Below are 17,970 nucleotides of genomic sequence, written 5' to 3' on the forward strand. Positions count from 1 at the left end.
AAATTATAAAGAAACTCTCCGCCTTTGTCTTTTAAAATCGATTCTACCGTAATTCTGTCCACTAAATCATTCACCTTTTCTAATAACTTATCATGAATCCTCAAATGTGATTCAATCTTTTCTTTCCTAACTCTCTCCTCACATACAAAACCATATGAGTACTTCATAATACCCCCCCCAAAATATTCAAAAGTGGTACAATATAACCAACAGAAAATGCACAAAACTTATTGAAATTTATAAATCATAAATGTAAATTTGAATATTAAATGGATATTAAATGTTAAATTAAACAATTTTAAAAATGATTAATATGAATTTTCATGCTATTATACAATTTAATTTTTTATGCTAGCTTACAGCTTAAATTTTTCATGCTAGCTTTCTGTATAAGATAATTCAAATTTTCTTGATAGATTATTTACTTAAAAATAACAATTGTTGTATCACTTACATATATTTTAGAGTATTGTTTTCCGTTTGATGTCATCTTCAAAAAGGTCTCTCGCAGAATGATGTAAAAATTAAAATTTATTTTTTGTAGAGCGATATGATATGTTTCCCACGTAGGTTGTTGAAAGGAAAATCCTTTTCAGGTACCGGCTGCGCCAATGTTGTATATTACAATATGTTGTATATCGTAGGATTTAAATGTTGTATATCGTACAATGTAACCTTTTTATATTGTACAATATTGTATATTCTTTTTCTTCAATGACTTCTTGTATAGCCAAATAGTTGTTTAATACAATAATCTCATATTCTTTACTGTCCTGTTTCAACTATGGATGTTACGAATAATATCCAAAATCCCCTTAAAGATTGTTCCCATAGTAAAACTACTTTTTTATTTTCTTCACACTATTAGTTCATATATTTTATTATGTTTTGTTCAAATTTTAGTCTTTACTTATGGTTCAGTTTATACACCATAATTTATTATTACAATATCACATTTTTCAAATAGATTATGATATAATTTTTATCCACTTGATTGTTCGTTTTAAATTCCAATTTCAATATTATTTTTCATTTTTGTTCACTTAATTGGTTTTATTAAATTTACCTTATGTAAACTTTTACATATTATTTGCCTGACATATCTTTGAGGCTTCACTTAATTTAGATTAATAATTTATTCTTATTTACAATAAAACTTATTTAGAATCCACATTAAGATTTAGATTCATCTTTTAGACTAAGCTTAGGATTTAAATTAACTGCCAAATAATCTTTAGACTTCCAACTAAAAATTAGACTTTTAGATTCCTTAGGACTCCTTCAAAAATTAATCTTTTGACTGACACATTTAAAATTCACTTAAAAACTGCTTCAAACATAATTCACTTAAAAACTTCTTCAAACATAATCTTGGTTGGTTGGTTGGTTGCAGTGGCAGGCCATAAGATAACTTCAAATGTACCTCAATTAGCGATTTTTCGCCGTTTTGTTACCACATTCCACGCAAGAACCCCAGTATAGAAGAGTAGAGACTAAATCCATCCCACTGAATTTAGGTAATTTAATAGGTCTTTCATCTTCACCATTGAGCAGTCTGATAAACTATCACAAAAGTATTTTCCTAAGAACCTATATCTTCTGGATGCTAGAGCTGGGCATTCACAGAGAAAATGTATTATTGTTTCTCTCTCCTGCGGGTTTCTACAACTTCTGCAGTGAGAGTTATAGGGAATACGCAGTTTCTCTGCGTGAGTTCCTATACACCAATGACCAGTAAGAACTGCAATAAGCCTTGCAGTGTTTACGCGATCTCTTTTGATCAGTTCCAGGGATTTATTTTTATTATAGGTGGGCCACGTTAACCTCGAAATTGCACATGACCTTAGCGCTTTCCATCTGTTATTGGCGAGTTGCAGAAAGTAAAGGAAGGTACTTCTTTTGATGGTCTCCAGGGTAATATAAACTGGTACCGCCAGTGACGCGTCTAGGGAGGCACCAGAGCGGGCTAAACTATCAGCTTTCTCATTCCCGACGATGTTCCCATGCCCAGGAACCCAGATGAGTGTGATATCGGCCAACCGATTTAGCTCGTCGATTGCTTCTCTACATTCTTTTACTATTTTTGATTTTGTTATAAAGGATTCAAGAGCTTTAATTGCTTCCTGGCTGTCAATAAAAATAGCAACACTACATCTGTTCTCGATGTGGCTTGCAATTTGCCGACAGGCTTCTCTTATTGCTAGGATTTCAGCCTGAAAAACCGTAGCCTCATTAGGTAGCCTAAGAGAGTTATTTATATTTTTAGATGGTACGTAGATTTCTGTTCCTGCCCCACCGCTCATTTTCGAGCCATCTGTATATATTGAGATATCGTAATTTGCTTCGAAATTTTTCCTTTTCCACTCATTTCTTGAAGGGAATATTGTCTGAAAATTCCTTTCGAAGTCTATATACGGATTCATATAATCCGATGTCATCCTATACAGACAATTTGGAACTGTACCTAGAATCCGACTATGTCCATATGTTCGTTCCAACCATACGCCTGTTACTTTTAGTCTTACAGCGCTATTACAAACTATGTTTTTAATGTGAAGATCAATAGGTAGCAAATGTAGCATCACGTTTAGGGCGTCCGAGGGAGCCGTCCTAAAAGCTCCTGTGATGCCTACACATGCCGTCCTCTGAATTCTGTTAAGTTTGTCGATATTATAGCTCTTGTTTAGAGCCGGCCACCACACGACAGCACCATACGTGAGAATTGGGCGTACAATTGCCGTGTACATCCAGTGGGTAATATCGGGACGAATCCCCCATTTTTTGCCAAACATCCTCTTGCAAGAATAAAAAGCTACACATGCCTTCTTGATACGAAGATCGACATTGTGTTTCCAGTTTAACTTACTATCCAACAGAATTCCTAGATATTTGGCTTTTTCCGATAGTTTTAACTGTTGCCCGTTTAGTGAAGGCAACCTGAAAGTTGGTATTTTGGTTTTAGTAGTAAACAGCATCATTTCAGTTTTTCCTGGGTTAATACCTAGTCCACAACCTGTGGCCCAGGTATTTATCTTAGCCAAGGCCCTTTCCATAATGTCGCTAATTATGTTAGGGAACATACCTGACACAAGTATAACCACGTCATCCGCGTACGCTACTGCTTTCACACCTATCTTATTTAGAATATTAAGAATATTATCCACGACCAGCAGCCACAGTAAAGGTGAAATAACCCCTCCTTGTGGCGTCCCCCTACTGACGTGCTTCGTTTGGGTTATGCTGCCTAACTTTGATTGAATAATCCTTGTTTTAAGCATAGTAACTATCCAATTTTTAAACTCTTCCTCTAAACCTATTCTGGAAAGAGAGTCATGAATAGCTTTATTGCTTACATTGTTAAAAGCCCCTTCAATATCTAAAAAGGTTGCCAACCAGTATTGCTTAAAATGAAACGATTTTTCCACAGTACGAATGACCTCATGCAGAGCTGTTTCCGTAGATCTACCCTTGAGGTAAGCGTGCTGGGATTTGGAGATTGGAAAACGTTCTACCTTTTGTCTTAGGTGGAGCTCTATTACCCTCTCCATTGTTTTTAGTAAGAATGAAGTTAGGCTAATCGGCCTGTAATCTTTGGCGGACTCATATCCGATTTTGCCTGCCTTGGGTATAAAGACTACTTTAACCTGTCTCCAACTAAGTGGTACATAACTGTATTTAAGACATGCTTTGTAAATATCCCCTAACCATGGAACCACTAAGTCTTGTAGTTTTTGTAACATAATAGGGAAAATACCGTCCAAACCTGGCGATTTATAGGAACAGAAACTGTTAATTGAATATCTAATTTTTTCCGCTGTGACTATTGTTTCAGCCATCTGTGATGGTGTGCTTGCCAGGGTGATTGAACCGTTTTCTCTAGCATCATCGTCACAGTTTGGAAAATGAGTATCTAATAGTAGTCTTAGTGTCTCAGCAGAGGTTTCAGTCCATGTGCCGTCCTCTTTCTTGAAATAAGAAGGATTAGCACTTTCCTTGGATAGAACCTTGCTGAGCCTAGCAGAGGATGAGGTTGATTCAATTGACATACAAAATTCCTTCCAGCCATTACTTTTGGCCTCCCTGATAGCTTTCTTGTAAGTCTTAAGACAGTCCCTATATTCATGCCAACTATTGTCCTTATAGCTTTCGTTAAACTGTTTTCGTGTTTTCTGCCTGAGATCACTTAATTCTGAATTCCACCAGGGTGGAAAAGATTTTTTGCTTCTACTTATTGGACAAGATTTCTTGTAAGCTATATTAAAAGCTGCCTCAAGATTATATATCCTCTCGTCTAACTTACTAGTAGAGTCTATCTTGATTTGTCTTACTTTATTAAGTTCCACCTTAGTTACCCTTGTAAAAATATCCCATTTTATCTTCTTCGGGTTTCTAAAGGGGATGGTATGATTTGGTTTGATGTTTAAGTTGAAGAGAATCCAACTATGATCTGAAAAGGATTTTTTGTCAGATATCTTCCAATTACTAACTACAATATCTGGATTTTCGGATAGGAGTGTTATATCTAGCACTTCTTCCCATCCATCAAACCCTTGTGAACTGGGGAAAGTGAAAGTAGGTGTTTTACCTCTATTACAAATTAAAAGATTTGAATTGTTAATAAAATCAAACAGGTACTCACCCCTGTCATTGGTTTCCAAACTGCCCCAAAGCGTATGCCGCGCATTGGCGTCACATACAATTAACGTGAATATCTTTTGATGTACTTCTGTTTACTAGCGCGACTACCTCTTCCGGAGGAGCATCTCTATCATGTGCCATGTAGGCAGAAGCCGCAATAAAATTTTGTCCACCTGGCATTTCGATCCTTACTACTGTTAGATCATTATCGCTATACTGTGGACATAAAAAGGCATTAATACATTTTTTAACTAGGACACATGATCTTGGCTTACCATTGTTCCTAATATACAAATTGTTATAATTTTTCAGCATTAGCCCCATGACGTCCTTACCTCTGACCCATGGCTCTTGCACGATGCTGACATCGACATCCTCCTCGATGAGAAAGATGGCGAGATTGTCCGAGGCGATTTTCGAATGCTGAAGGTTGATTTGTGCTACTTTCAGCATTCGGGCAGGCTTATTAAGTTTCTGAAGCTTCTTCCTGAAGCTTCATGCCGTCAAGCAATTTGTTAGCATCCTCTAACTCCTTGCCATCATCATCATTGCCTGTTGGGCGGAATATTTTTATTTTCGTGTACCGTACGCCAAACCTCAGCTTACAGTCCATTTCTTCCAGTGGCTTCACGGATTCCTCGTTTATCACCAGAAGAAGCGTCATATTGTTCTTTTGTGTGACCTCATCCTTGATGACTACCCAGTCATTCATTGGCACATTTTGGTTCTGCCGTTGTAGCAGCTGGAGTACTTTCTCGTTCTCCAACTTCATAATTGGCAGCCAAATGCGGGCCCTTGGTCTTCTAGGGATATCGTTGGCTGGGATAAGCTTTAGCCTTAAACCCTCCCATGCATCACTTACCTTAGCAATGCAGTTACCAAGAAATACTTTGGATAGCTGGTCATCACATTTGAAGACCCTGCAACCACGAACCACTTCTGATGAATCAAATCCTGGTGTGGGGGCGTCTAGATTTGTTAAAAGGTGTTCCATCACCATTTCAGCCAGCTTGGGCTCAATCTCACCCCATTTCTCCAGCACCTTTTTTCCATTGCCGGTAATATCATCAATGAGCGCCACCTGTAGCTCATCCCTTGCTACTTCGTTATATGCCCTTTTCGCACTCGTTGACGGTTTACTAGTAGAAATTGTTCTCGCTACCTTACTTTTTGAAGTATGGGCCGTCTCGTCCTGAGACCGATCCCTTGTAGTATATCTACATATTAACAAACAAAATAATTATTTGTTAATGGTAATATGAAGACATACGTTACTGGCACATGCCAAAAGCAAAGACATTGATCACACACCTACCATGTGAAGAAGCACAAAAGAAAAGTAATTTGATTCTTTTGTTTTGCGCAAATGAAATTCGTAAAGTGCATTAACTTGCATTGGAATTTCATTATTTAGTATTTCAGGTAATTATTAAATAATAATAATAAATTCATATTTTTAAATTAATTGAAATGCATATTAAGCATTTTTATATGAAAATTACTAGGCGAACATAATATTCAGGTAGGTTAGTGTTTAGTTTGAATAAGTATATATACTGTACAAATTTAATAAAGAATTCAGATTCAAACAGAACATTGAGTCTCGCTGATTATTTTATTCAAGTTGCCTAGTTGCAACCTAGTTTTATTCGCCTCGTTGCGAACAAGAAAGGCCCCTCGCTGCGCTAGGAAAAACCAAACATAACCATATCCAATCCAATCTTATTACATGGCGATCCTGGCCAATTAAGATCCTGAGATCTTAAGACCAATAAAGATCCTGAGATCTTTAGACCAATAAAGATCCTGAGACCTTTAGACCAATAAAGATCCTGAAATCATTAGAGAATTAAGTAGAACTTAATTCAGATTTTAGAGATGATTACTTTGAAAGTATATTTTTTTGTCCAGCATAACCTTTGATGTTATGGTTGCGAACAAATTATACTACAATTCCTATGTCTACAACAACAATTACTACAATAATAATGACAACAAAACCAAGATTAAAGGCAATATTATAGATGACCGAAACAGCCGTTGACAAAAGCGAATGTATTGCAGAAAACACAATAGTTGAAGCGACAACAATACAGCTAACAGCAACTAGAATGCCAGCAACTAAACCGTATGCGACATCAAATGTTGCAAATTCCAAAACTCTAGCAAATTTTATAGCAAGAAAAAATAAAAAGCATGGCGGTCCAAGAACTTCCAATAATGGCGACTGGACACCTAAGAATTACGAAGACATGTACTACATCCATCAACGATACATTAGCAAAGACGACAGCACCAACGAAAATAATGACGAAATATTAAGAGAAAACTGCATGGCTTAAGTGCACATAACGTCAGATGAACCGAAAGTTTAAACCAATTACGAAATTGCACTTCTATGATGACAGCACAACTCAGAACAAAAACCATGATAATTATTACAGAAAAAATATTTATAATGTTAAGTCTAATTGTTTTCCAACTTTTAGCTTCTTTATTATACCTTGACATCTACCCATGCCAAGTGTTTTAATAAATTATACAAATTACTGATATATCAATAAGAATTTAATTCCGAACATGTTAAAATGTGTAGATTATTATTTATTATATATATATAAAAAAAAAAAAAAATAATACAAAATTATTTTATTTTCTTATAGAATGTAAATTAATACATTCAAAAATATGTATGAAACTTAGGCTAATAATAAAGAATAAAGAAACATGAAAAAATAATTATTAAAATAAATTAATAAAGAAACATGAAACAAATTATTAAAATAAATTAATAAAGAAACATGAAACAAATTATTAAAATAAATTAATAAAGAAACATGGAACAAATTATTAAAATAAATTAATAAAGAAACATGAAACAAATTATTAAAATTATTAAAATATATTTTAAAATGTTAGAATATTAAAATGCATAGTATAACTAACGTGCATATACTCTTAATAGAGTACAACATATATATATAACAATTTCAGTAATAACTGTAGTAATTATAAGTAATTATATGTATACATAATAATGATTATGTCTCAAAAAAAAAAAAAAAAATTGAACATTTTAACAAGAAACATGAAAAAACAAAATACAATGGTGAATAATAGAAAAACGATTGCGGCAATATATCCATAAAGTCTGATCAACTATATATATGGGATTGCACGTCAATTGCAGAAATAAAACAAAAAAAAAAAATGTTGCTAAGATAAGGTTCGAACCAATAAAAATAAAAGGATCCTATAAAAAATGTAATAAAAATGAAATGACGTCAAAAAATGGAGTATATCGAAAAAACGATGATACCAGCACTGTGAGATGTAGCGATAATCCATCGAATCTAGATTCGCTTTTGGAGAAGCTCACATCATTTACGCACAGGAATGATATAAAATTAGTAGCGCTTAAAAATAAACGGATCCTGTAAAAAGAAATATAATAGAAATGAAATGACGTCAAATATTGAATATATAGAAAAAAACGATAATACCATCACTGTGAGATGTAGCGATAATCCATCGAATCTAGATTCGCTTTTGGAGAAGCTCACATCATTTACGCACAGGAATGATATAAAAATCGTAGCGCTTAAAAATAATGATGAAAATACTCGAGTTTAAAGAAAAATATAATACTTTGCAAAGATTATTAAAGCAACAAGGTCGACTAAAATTAAATATATGTATTCACACACCATTGATAAAAATAACAAAACAACTAATTATGTTCAAAATAATTCAATAAAAATGTACTGAATTAGTATTTTATAAAATATGTTAACCATATGAGACAATCATTAACAAATTAGCTGGTATATAATATATTAACATAATAGGGAAAAATACTCTTGTATCTTATGAAAACTTGCAGCTTGGTGCATATTTAACAATAAATAAGTATGTATTAAAAAATTATTACACAATATATACGTATATACAATTACATATAGATATGTACTATTTGTAAATTATACCGAAAAATATATTAACTTAAAAATGTAAAAACAATAATACAAAACCAAAAACAATATAATTAACATACAAAAGTTATTTGAGTATGTAAACTGAATATTATGTACACCAAAGGAATTAAGAACATATTAACAAAAGTAATTAACAAAAAAAAAAAAATTTTAATTTCTTCAAGAATAAAATAAAAATTTTTTAAAAAAAAAAAGGGTAAGGGTGTAGTATATCTACATATTAACAAACAAAATAATTATTTGTTAATGGTAATATGAAGACATACGTTACTGGCACATGCCAAAAGCAAAGACATTGATCACACACTTACCATGTGAAGAAGCGCAAAAGAAAAGTAATTTGATTCTTTTGTTTTGCGCAAATGAAATTCGTAAAGTGCATTAACTTGCATTGGAATTTCATTATTTAGTATTTCAGGTAATTATTAAATAATAATAATAAATTCATATTTTTAAATTAATTGAAATGCATATTAAGCATTTTTATATGAAAATTACTAGGCGAATATAATATTCAGGTAGGTTAGTGTTTAGGTTAGAATAAGTATATATACTGTTCAAATTTAATAAAGAATTCAGATTCAAACAGAACATTGAGTCTCGCTGATTATTTTATTCAAGTTGCCTAGTTGCAACCTAGTTTTATTCGCCTCGTTGCGAACAAGAAAGGCGCCTCGCTGCGCTAGGAAAAACCAAACATAACCATATCCAATCCAATCTTATTACACCCTCTTCATTGCCTTTGCGGGTTTTGATAGGGTGGCCTGGTATTCCCTGTACTCATCGACCACCTTCTGGTATCGTACTTTGTCTGTACGGTCAAACGCCTGTTCTTTACCTTCAGCTTCATTTTTAGCAATCTTGCCAAGAATGAACATAGCCTTCTGGTACCTTTGACGTCTGATCTTTGCCTCAGACTTTTTTGATTTTTCAGCAGGCGCACTATGGCTGGCGCGCTTGTCTGTCGATTTTTCTGTTATATGCGAAGTAGGCGCAGTGCGGCTGCTACTGCCTACATTGGCAAGTATGGCGGTTTCGATTCGCTCATTTTCTTGACTTGAGGAGCTCGTTTTCAGAACTGGTACCTAGTTCCTTGTTAGTTTTTTGTTTGTTAATTTTTTTAAAAGAGTCCATAAATGTTCCCACGATTGTAGGGGAAAGGGAGGTCGTCCGAAGCATAGCCCCCTTTACTCTGGAAAGGCTGAATTGAAACCGGAGGTCGCCAGGTATCCGGAGTCCACCGTTCTAAGACACACTTACGCAGTGCCATTCATCCTTGGGCACGGTCCTTCATACACCCAGGATTGCGGGTTTTATCGAGTTTTCCTCTCTAGATCCGCCATAATATGTGGCTCTGCACCACGTATGGACGGTCTTGGTTTATCATAAACACTGGTCCCCAGACACCTAGTGGACCTACACACTTCCAATCATTCTAAAAGACAGAAAAACACACATGCATACATAAAGAGACAAAGACACACATACATGCACATAAACTACAGGACAACACAATTACTGGTAGTTCTTTGTTGTACCCACAAGCCAGACCGACAACAGGTCTCCTGACCATTTCCTAGACAGTGAGCAGGAGACCAATAGTCAGCAAGCTTGCCTGTAGCTAAGCCCCTACACCACGTCAAGGTGCCTACCACGCAGGGGAAACATAATCTTTTTACTGACACATTTCAAATTCACTTCAAAAAACAACTGCCCTAATTAATAAAACAGACTCTATACATATATAGAGCTGCTTTCACCTACGCTTAGAACTTTCTCTAATATGACCTTTATATTAGACATTGCCCCAATAACCCAGAAAAATTTAAAAATTAATTAAAAATTATTTCTGTAATAATAATTTTGCGTAATTCGCAAAATTATTCATTCTATATATTTCAGTCTACCTTGTTACCATTTCTTTTTTCAAAGTCATTTACAATTGACCCAGATAATAAATATTAACAAAAATCAGCATTTTACTTCGACAATTTGTCTTACTGACTTTTTGTCTTGTTAAAATTATTGCAACTGTAAATAACTTTGCCTACTTTTAGGTGTAAATAGAAAATGTCCCCATAAAGACTGCTATACATTTATTAATTATTATTAACTAAAAACTTTTAACTTTATTATATTAATTGTCCCAAAAATACGGTCTTAAATCTTATTTTGAGGAACGAAACTATTGTTAACTTTACATCACAACACCAGGCATTCATTTCGAACACAAAGAAGTCATCAAAAGATCACAAGCAGAATGGAAAATCATAGCATATTATGACTTAAGTCCATTGCAGCAGGAGTTTGAATTCATTGAAAATGGAACCGAATCCTTAGCGAACGTGTGTAAGTTGATGAATGGATATAATCACTGCTGGACGTTAGTTGAACTATTCAAGGCAACGAGAAATGAATTGTTATCTGCAAACATAATGCAGATTAACAAAAGAAAGAAGACGAGTTCAAGAGCAACATGCAATGTCTGAGTTCGAAGTAGCAGAATAGGATTGACTGGCGTCAATCGGGGGCAGAATGTCCAATTTAGACATAATAATGATCAGCCTACGATCGACAAATCTTGTATTTTAAGTAATATATTACAAATTATATATTTCAGATTTATTCTATTATTTTTGTTTTGTTGTCAAAGCAAATTTTTATTCTCATAATGTTAATTACTTGATGTCTTAGCCTTGAACGGTAGGTTAAGATATCAAAATTTATCAAAACAACAACAACAGTTGTATATCACACGAGCACACTTTGCTCGTCATATGAAACTGCAGATAAGCCATGCATTTAGCATGTGCAATTCTTTAATATAGAACATTATGAGAAATTAAAATTTGCTTGTGCAAGGTCAGTATTGTACTTATTAAATAATAATTATGTTTGTAAAGCAAGCTGGTATATGAACTTAATTCAAGGTTAAAAGAAAATAAGTTTACAAGCATATACCAGGTTGCTAAGGAAATTGCGCAAGTAATATTCTTATTTGTCAATGCATACAATTTTCATGAGAACTGTGACCGTTCCCACGACTAAGCTGAGCGATATCTAATCGCTACTTTAATGCAGCTTAAGGTATAGAGCATTATCGTGGGAATTGTATGTATCAACACCTTGCCAAATTTGTATAAAAGCACAACATTACATTATAAGCACAATACCAAACATTCCTTGAGTTTTAATTAGTTCAAGTGCTCATTAAAACTTAAACGCAAATAGGTTCAAGTGCCTAGTTGCTTAAAAATATTATTTGAATTCACCTGAAGTTGGTTTAATTGCCAAATTCAGATTTTGCAATAGGAACTGGTTCAAGTGCCAGATTCCTACACATAAGCAACACTGAATCCATTCAAGTGTCGATTCAGTTTCAATAAGAAACGACTTATTGAACAGCTTATGTATTTTCATTTTCATTAAAGTACAAAATCAGCGCTATATATTGGTGACTCCGACGTGATTTGAACACGCAACACACGAGCATGCCGGTTACACATTCAGATGATGAATCTGGATTCAGACCATTTCAATTAAACAATTCAACTGATCACATCTCACAACAGGAACAATTACATCCGACTTAGCGACATCATCCTATTAGAGAAGAAGTTTCTCGAATTGCAGTTTAAATACCTCCTTTCTGGCACGCTAGGCCTGAGTTGTGGTTTGTGCAGATAGAGTCGCAGTTTGTTACTTCAGGTATTACCACAGAGCAGACCAAATTTCATACAGTAGTCGCGTCAATTGATGGAGTTATCCTCGCGAAAGTCAGTGATTTGGTACTTAACTTGCCTACTGAAAATCAGTACTCCACTCGGAAGAAGCGTTTGCTTGAAGAATTTTCAATTTCCGAGCAAAAAAGGTTGAGAAAACTGCTTGAAGACATGGATCTGGGTGACTTGCGCCCTTCTCAACTCCTGCGTGAGATGAAAAACTTGACCGAAACACAAGTGGATGATGCTTTACTTAGGTCAACGTGGATGACACACTTGCCAGCGAATATGCGTGGTATCATTTCAGTAAGCAGCGAACCTCTGGATAAAATCGCTATCATGGCACATAAGATCGCCGAAGCGAATGACGCTTGTTCTATTCAAGAAGTTCGTTTGCCGACAACCTCCACGATAAGTGATGTTTCTCTTCACCAACAGATATCACAGTTATCGAAGGAAGTGGCCGAGTTAAGGGCTGAACTCAGACGTTCTCGCAGCCGTGCAGCTTCAAGACACCGTAGTCGAAGGAACAGTGTTGACCGTGACGACGAAGGTCTCTGCTGGTATCATCGCAAGTTTGGTCGTAGCGCCAAAAAATGCAAAGAACCATGCAGCAAAAAGTTAAACTAGATTGTCTGTCTTTAACGGCGATACCAGACATACAACCTCAAGCATGTCACCGACTTACTTTATTCGACAAAAGCTCATGTCTGAAGTTCTTAGTGGACACGGGAGCTGAAGTTAGTGTTATTCCACCAAATGCTCAACAAGAACGCTGTCCAGACCAGCATATACACTTATTCGCAGCCAACAAGTCGCCAATCAAAACGTTCGGTAGAAAAAGGCTTGCATTGAATTTGGGCTTACGTCGCACTTTCTCCTGAAACTTTACCATTGCTAAGGTTTCACAACCTATATTGGGGGCAGACTTTTGGGAATATCATAATATTGTCGTCGACTTACGAAATCGTAAACTACTCGATGGCATTACCAACCTGACTGTCAGCTGTGTTCTTACTGCAGTCAATCACCCAATATCTGGTCTATCAACAATCAATAATGATGATGAATATCATAATTTGTTAAAGGAATTCCCAGTAATCATTAATGATTCGCCGGTTTCTCTAGCTTCAACTCGTGACGTATTTCATCATATCGTTACTAATGGACACCGGTTTTCTCAAAATTTCGTCGCCTTTCTCCTGACATGATGAAAGCTGCTAAAGCAGAGATTCAATCTCACCTTGATACTGGAATTTATAGACCATCTCATAGTCCTTGGGCCAGTCCTTTGCATATGGTTAAAAAAACGGAGAATGGAGACCTTGCGGTGACTACAGAAGACTTATGGTAATTCTAATAAGTGACTACATGATTTCACACATTGGCTAGAAGATTGCAATGTTTTCTCGACTATTGATCTTCGTAAAGCTTATCATCAGATTCCTGTTCATCCTGCAAATGTTTCCAAAACAGCTATCACCACACCATTCGGAATGTTTGAATTCGTTCAAATGACGATTGGTTTACGCAATGCTAGTCAAACTTTTCAACGTTTTATGGACCACACTATACGTGATTTTAATTTTGCTTTTGCGTATCTTGATGATATTCTAATAGCATCAAAGAATATTGAGGAACACAAGCAACACATAAAACTTGTTTTTGGCAGGCTGCAGCAATTTGAGGTAAAAATAAATCCTTCCAAATGTAATTTCGGTAAGGACGAAGTTATTTTTCTCGGATTTATAATTAACAAGAATGGTGTTAAACCAACACCAGACAAAGTCAAAGCTATAATGCAGAGCTTATCACCCTGCTTCTAATGGCATTATTGAAAGGTTTCACAGATCTTTAAAAGCAGCCATTAAGTGTTATCAGAATGACAACTGGGGTGAAATCTTACCTCTCATCCTTTTAGGAGCTAGAGTTGTAGTAAAGGAAGATATTAACGCATGTCCTTCACAACTGGTTTTTGGCGTTGGCTTACGTTTACCTGGAGAATTCATTTCAGAAGTTAATCGCGACGTCTCAACCCCTCAGGCAGAATTTGTAGCTAAACTGAAAAGATTTATGAATGACTTAAGACCTACTCAAACTGCTCATCATTCCAGTGGAAAGGTTTTTATTGAAAAAGATCTTTATTCCTCGGATCAGGTTTTCGTCAGAAATTCCATGATTTGTAAACCACTACAAGCTCCATACGAAGGTCCGTTCACTGTACTTAAGCGTTTTGATAGTATTTTGTCGTGAATATTAAGGGAAGAAAAGCGATCATCTCGGTGGATAGCCTCAAAGCAGCCTTCAGTGAGCAATATATTAAGGAACAAGAGATTAAGCATTCTGTTACTCATAAGCATGATCGTCAGTTATACACTTCGCGTTACGGTCACAAGGTTGTTTCACGAAAGGGGGAATAATGTGGCTGTCGATATTTAATCACAGTAAGCTGAGTTACAATTTAATTATATTGACAACACAAAATTTGTAAAATTAGATAGAAAAATATTTTCTTTGATATAAGTTTCATCTTTCCGGTTGAGTTAAAATAAACGGAATTTAATAAATAATTTTCAAATTTAAATATAGCTTATGTATTTTTATTTCATTAAAGTACAAAATCAGCGCTATATATGTATTAAATTTTTAAATATATAGGGGTTTTTGAATAGCAAAGAAAGAAATAAAGGACAAACACAAAAACTTATTTTAATTTTATTGAAGTTTGGCTGACCATACAACGCTGTTTCGAGTATTGCCAAGTACTCTTCATCAGTGGTCTTTGGAATAATCGAATTTTTATTTAATTAGTTTATAGTCCGTATATAATTTGTTTGGACTGTAAGTGCCAGGCTTAGAACTCGTGCCTGTCAAATTAGAAGCGATGACCAATCGTGTTTATCCACAAGAAGCCAAGGCTGCACAAACTTTCAATGCTCAAGTTCCAAACTTCAATAAAATTAAATAACGATATAAATAAATAAAATATAAAATAAATAACGATATATAAATAACGATATATGCTTACGTATGCATATGTGCGCTTAAGAAGCATTTAAGGTAGTTTTAAGACTGTAATTTTTTAGTTATTTAATAAAGAGCTAAACAGCTAAAACAGTCTTTTACTTTACGGAACATTACAACGTCCTTGATTTACGTCCTTGATCTATGTCGTTCACTTCGGGGTCTCCAAATTTTATGTATATTTAAAAAGCCTTAATTCTTATAGTATTCAACAAGCGCTTTAACTTATTGAATATTGCTTATTGGTTATGGATTAAGCACTTGAAACTTACTCTATATGAGGCAGAATTAGGTTTTCGACGAGAATCAAAGAATAGATTTTATTGATTGAATAATTTCTTTATTGTTTCAATTTCTTTTATACAATTTTTTGAACAAAAATATTATCAATATTAATAATACCTCAGCAACAAATTAATTGAAATACTGTTAATAGTGCATAATTCAACGTTGCATATTTCACCGTTGCAACTGTTAAGTTGTTGCAGACATCATTCGTGCTCCCTCTGCAGTAGAAAAATTCGAAACGCCTAAAGAGCAATTAATTCAAGATTTTGCAGACTCCGAAAATTGAAAAGTGCGGCGACTAGTACAGGAGTGCCAGTTAGGTGACAGCAAAACCACACATTTTTTGCGTACCATGCGAGATTTAGCCAGCGGCGCCATGAATGATGAAGCAATAAAACAATTGTGGCGGGATCGTTTGCCAGAAGCAGTGTGAGCAATCGTTTCAATTTCGTAGGCTGACTTGGACTAATGTGCGCAACAGGCATATCTGATGCTGCAATTCTGTAGCTGTCATCAATACATCTACACAGAATAATGATCATATCATGAAAGTTGTAGACGCCTTGGGTAAGCAGGTTGCGGAGATAAAAACTGCACAAAATCGAATCAGAACAAGATCTCAAACTCCAGATCGCACGCATTATATTTTATTAAAACGCACAAAACTTAAGTTTTATGCATACTTTATTAAATATATCTTAAGACTAACTTATATCTAACATCTTTGCTTATATTTATAGTGAGGATTCGAAGTATCGAAACCTGATAAGACAATTCGTTGTTTGGTTAGGCTGAACAACGATAATAATATTTGAAAAATACAAAGTTTTTGTATTTTTTTTAAGTTAAATTTATAAAAAATGAGAATCACAATACTTTATATTTTATTTAAGTTAAATTTATTAAAAATGAAAACTACAATAGTTTTGTATTTATTTTAAATTAATTTTACACTTAATTTAAGAAATTAAAATTTTAAATTCAATGTAAGTTAAGAAATTATAATTTAAAAGATTATTTAGAAAATTTAATTTTAGACTCAAAAACGCGTGCTGTTCATTCGGGACTTGAAATGCAAGAGCGCGATCGAGAATGCCAGTTCAATAGTGAAGCTAAAGAACTGTAAAAATTAATGTTGTTTTTTTGTATTTGGAAGTACCGTATATGTGCAAGGTTGACGAAAGTCAACATTGGGTTGCATATTGACAATAAAAAATGAGCAGCACGCGCGTTATTTTAACTACTTTAAAGAAAAGCAAATTAAACAAAGCAAAAAATATAAAACATTCAACACCGGCCGCGTTGAAGCACGATTATGTGTTCAATTTTCCGGTAGCACCGCTAATTTGTGAACTGGACGCCTCAGAATTCCGTTGCTGGTATTGACGTCAACGACCCTGACTTTATTGTCGGGACCTATAATTACGGCTTTCACCCTTCCGAGCTTTCACTAGTGAGAGGGAAGATTGTCTTCTTGGACGACGACTAGTCGGCCGACTGCGATATTCGGCTGCTCGAATACCCATTTGTTCTTGGACTGCAGCTGTAGGATGTAATCTTTCGACCAGGCCTGCCAAAACCTCCGTTTGAGCTCGCATAACAGACGCCATCTTCTCAAAGTGCTCAATTTGTTGTCGGAGACGCCTTGCGCGGATTCTTGCGGCAGCGTGTGGAGAGTACCTCCTATCAACAAATGTGCTGGTGTTAGCGCCTCTTTGTCGTTCGGGTCTTGACTCAATGAACTGAGTGGCCGAGAATTTAGCAGGGCTTCTACCTCTATGAGCACTGTTTGCAGTTCTTCGCTGGTAAGGAGCGCACTGTTGGTTGTTCGTTGTATGTGGTGTTTTGTTGATTTTACCGCCGCTTCCCATAATCCTCCGAAATGAGGTACTCTGGGTGGTATAAAGACAAACTCTATGCCCCTTTGTGCAGCATAATATGCCAGATCGTCCTTGCGCTCTTGAAACGCCTCTATCAGCTCTCTCAGCTTGCGATCGGCACCTACAAAATTTGTCGCATTGTCGCAATAGATTTTTTCTGGGAGTCCTTGTCTTCCGGCAAACCTTTTAAGACAAAAAATAAAACAGTTAGTAGTCAGATCTGTTACAAGTTCTAGATGTATATCCTTTGACGTGAAACAGACAAACACTGCTATATACATTTTAACTGGTGGTCAACCACGAATTTTCAAAGTAGTGTATACAGGCCCACAAAAATCGACACCGCTAATTAAACAGAGTCGTAGTGCCTTTAACCGATCCGCAGGCAAGTTTTCCATTACTTGGGTTAACAGCTTAGGTTTG

General features: G+C 35.2%; 2 protein-coding genes across 2 annotated transcripts; one reads left to right on the forward strand and one right to left on the reverse strand.

Moving 5' to 3' along the window:
• Positions 1-5,104: 5,104 nt before the first annotated feature.
• LOC119665843 lies at positions 5,105-10,436 on the reverse strand. Its single transcript, XM_038075095.1, has 3 exons — positions 10,398-10,436; positions 9,360-9,718; positions 5,105-5,855 (listed from the first exon to the last, which is right to left on the reverse strand). The coding sequence occupies exons 1-3, from the start codon at positions 10,434-10,436 to the stop codon at positions 5,105-5,107; spliced, it is 1,149 nt and encodes a 382-aa protein (XP_037931023.1).
• A 2,090-nt stretch (positions 10,437-12,526) lies between these two features.
• Positions 12,527-12,985, forward strand: LOC119665844. The gene has a single exon (XM_038075096.1). It carries the CDS (start codon positions 12,527-12,529, stop codon positions 12,983-12,985), a length of 459 nt encoding a protein of 152 aa, XP_037931024.1.
• Positions 12,986-17,970: the final 4,985 nt, after the last annotated feature.

Source organism: Teleopsis dalmanni, chromosome 1 (genome assembly GCF_002237135.1).
Source record: "Teleopsis dalmanni isolate 2A chromosome 1, ASM223713v2, whole genome shotgun sequence".
NCBI classification, from domain to species: domain Eukaryota; kingdom Metazoa; phylum Arthropoda; class Insecta; order Diptera; family Diopsidae; genus Teleopsis; species Teleopsis dalmanni.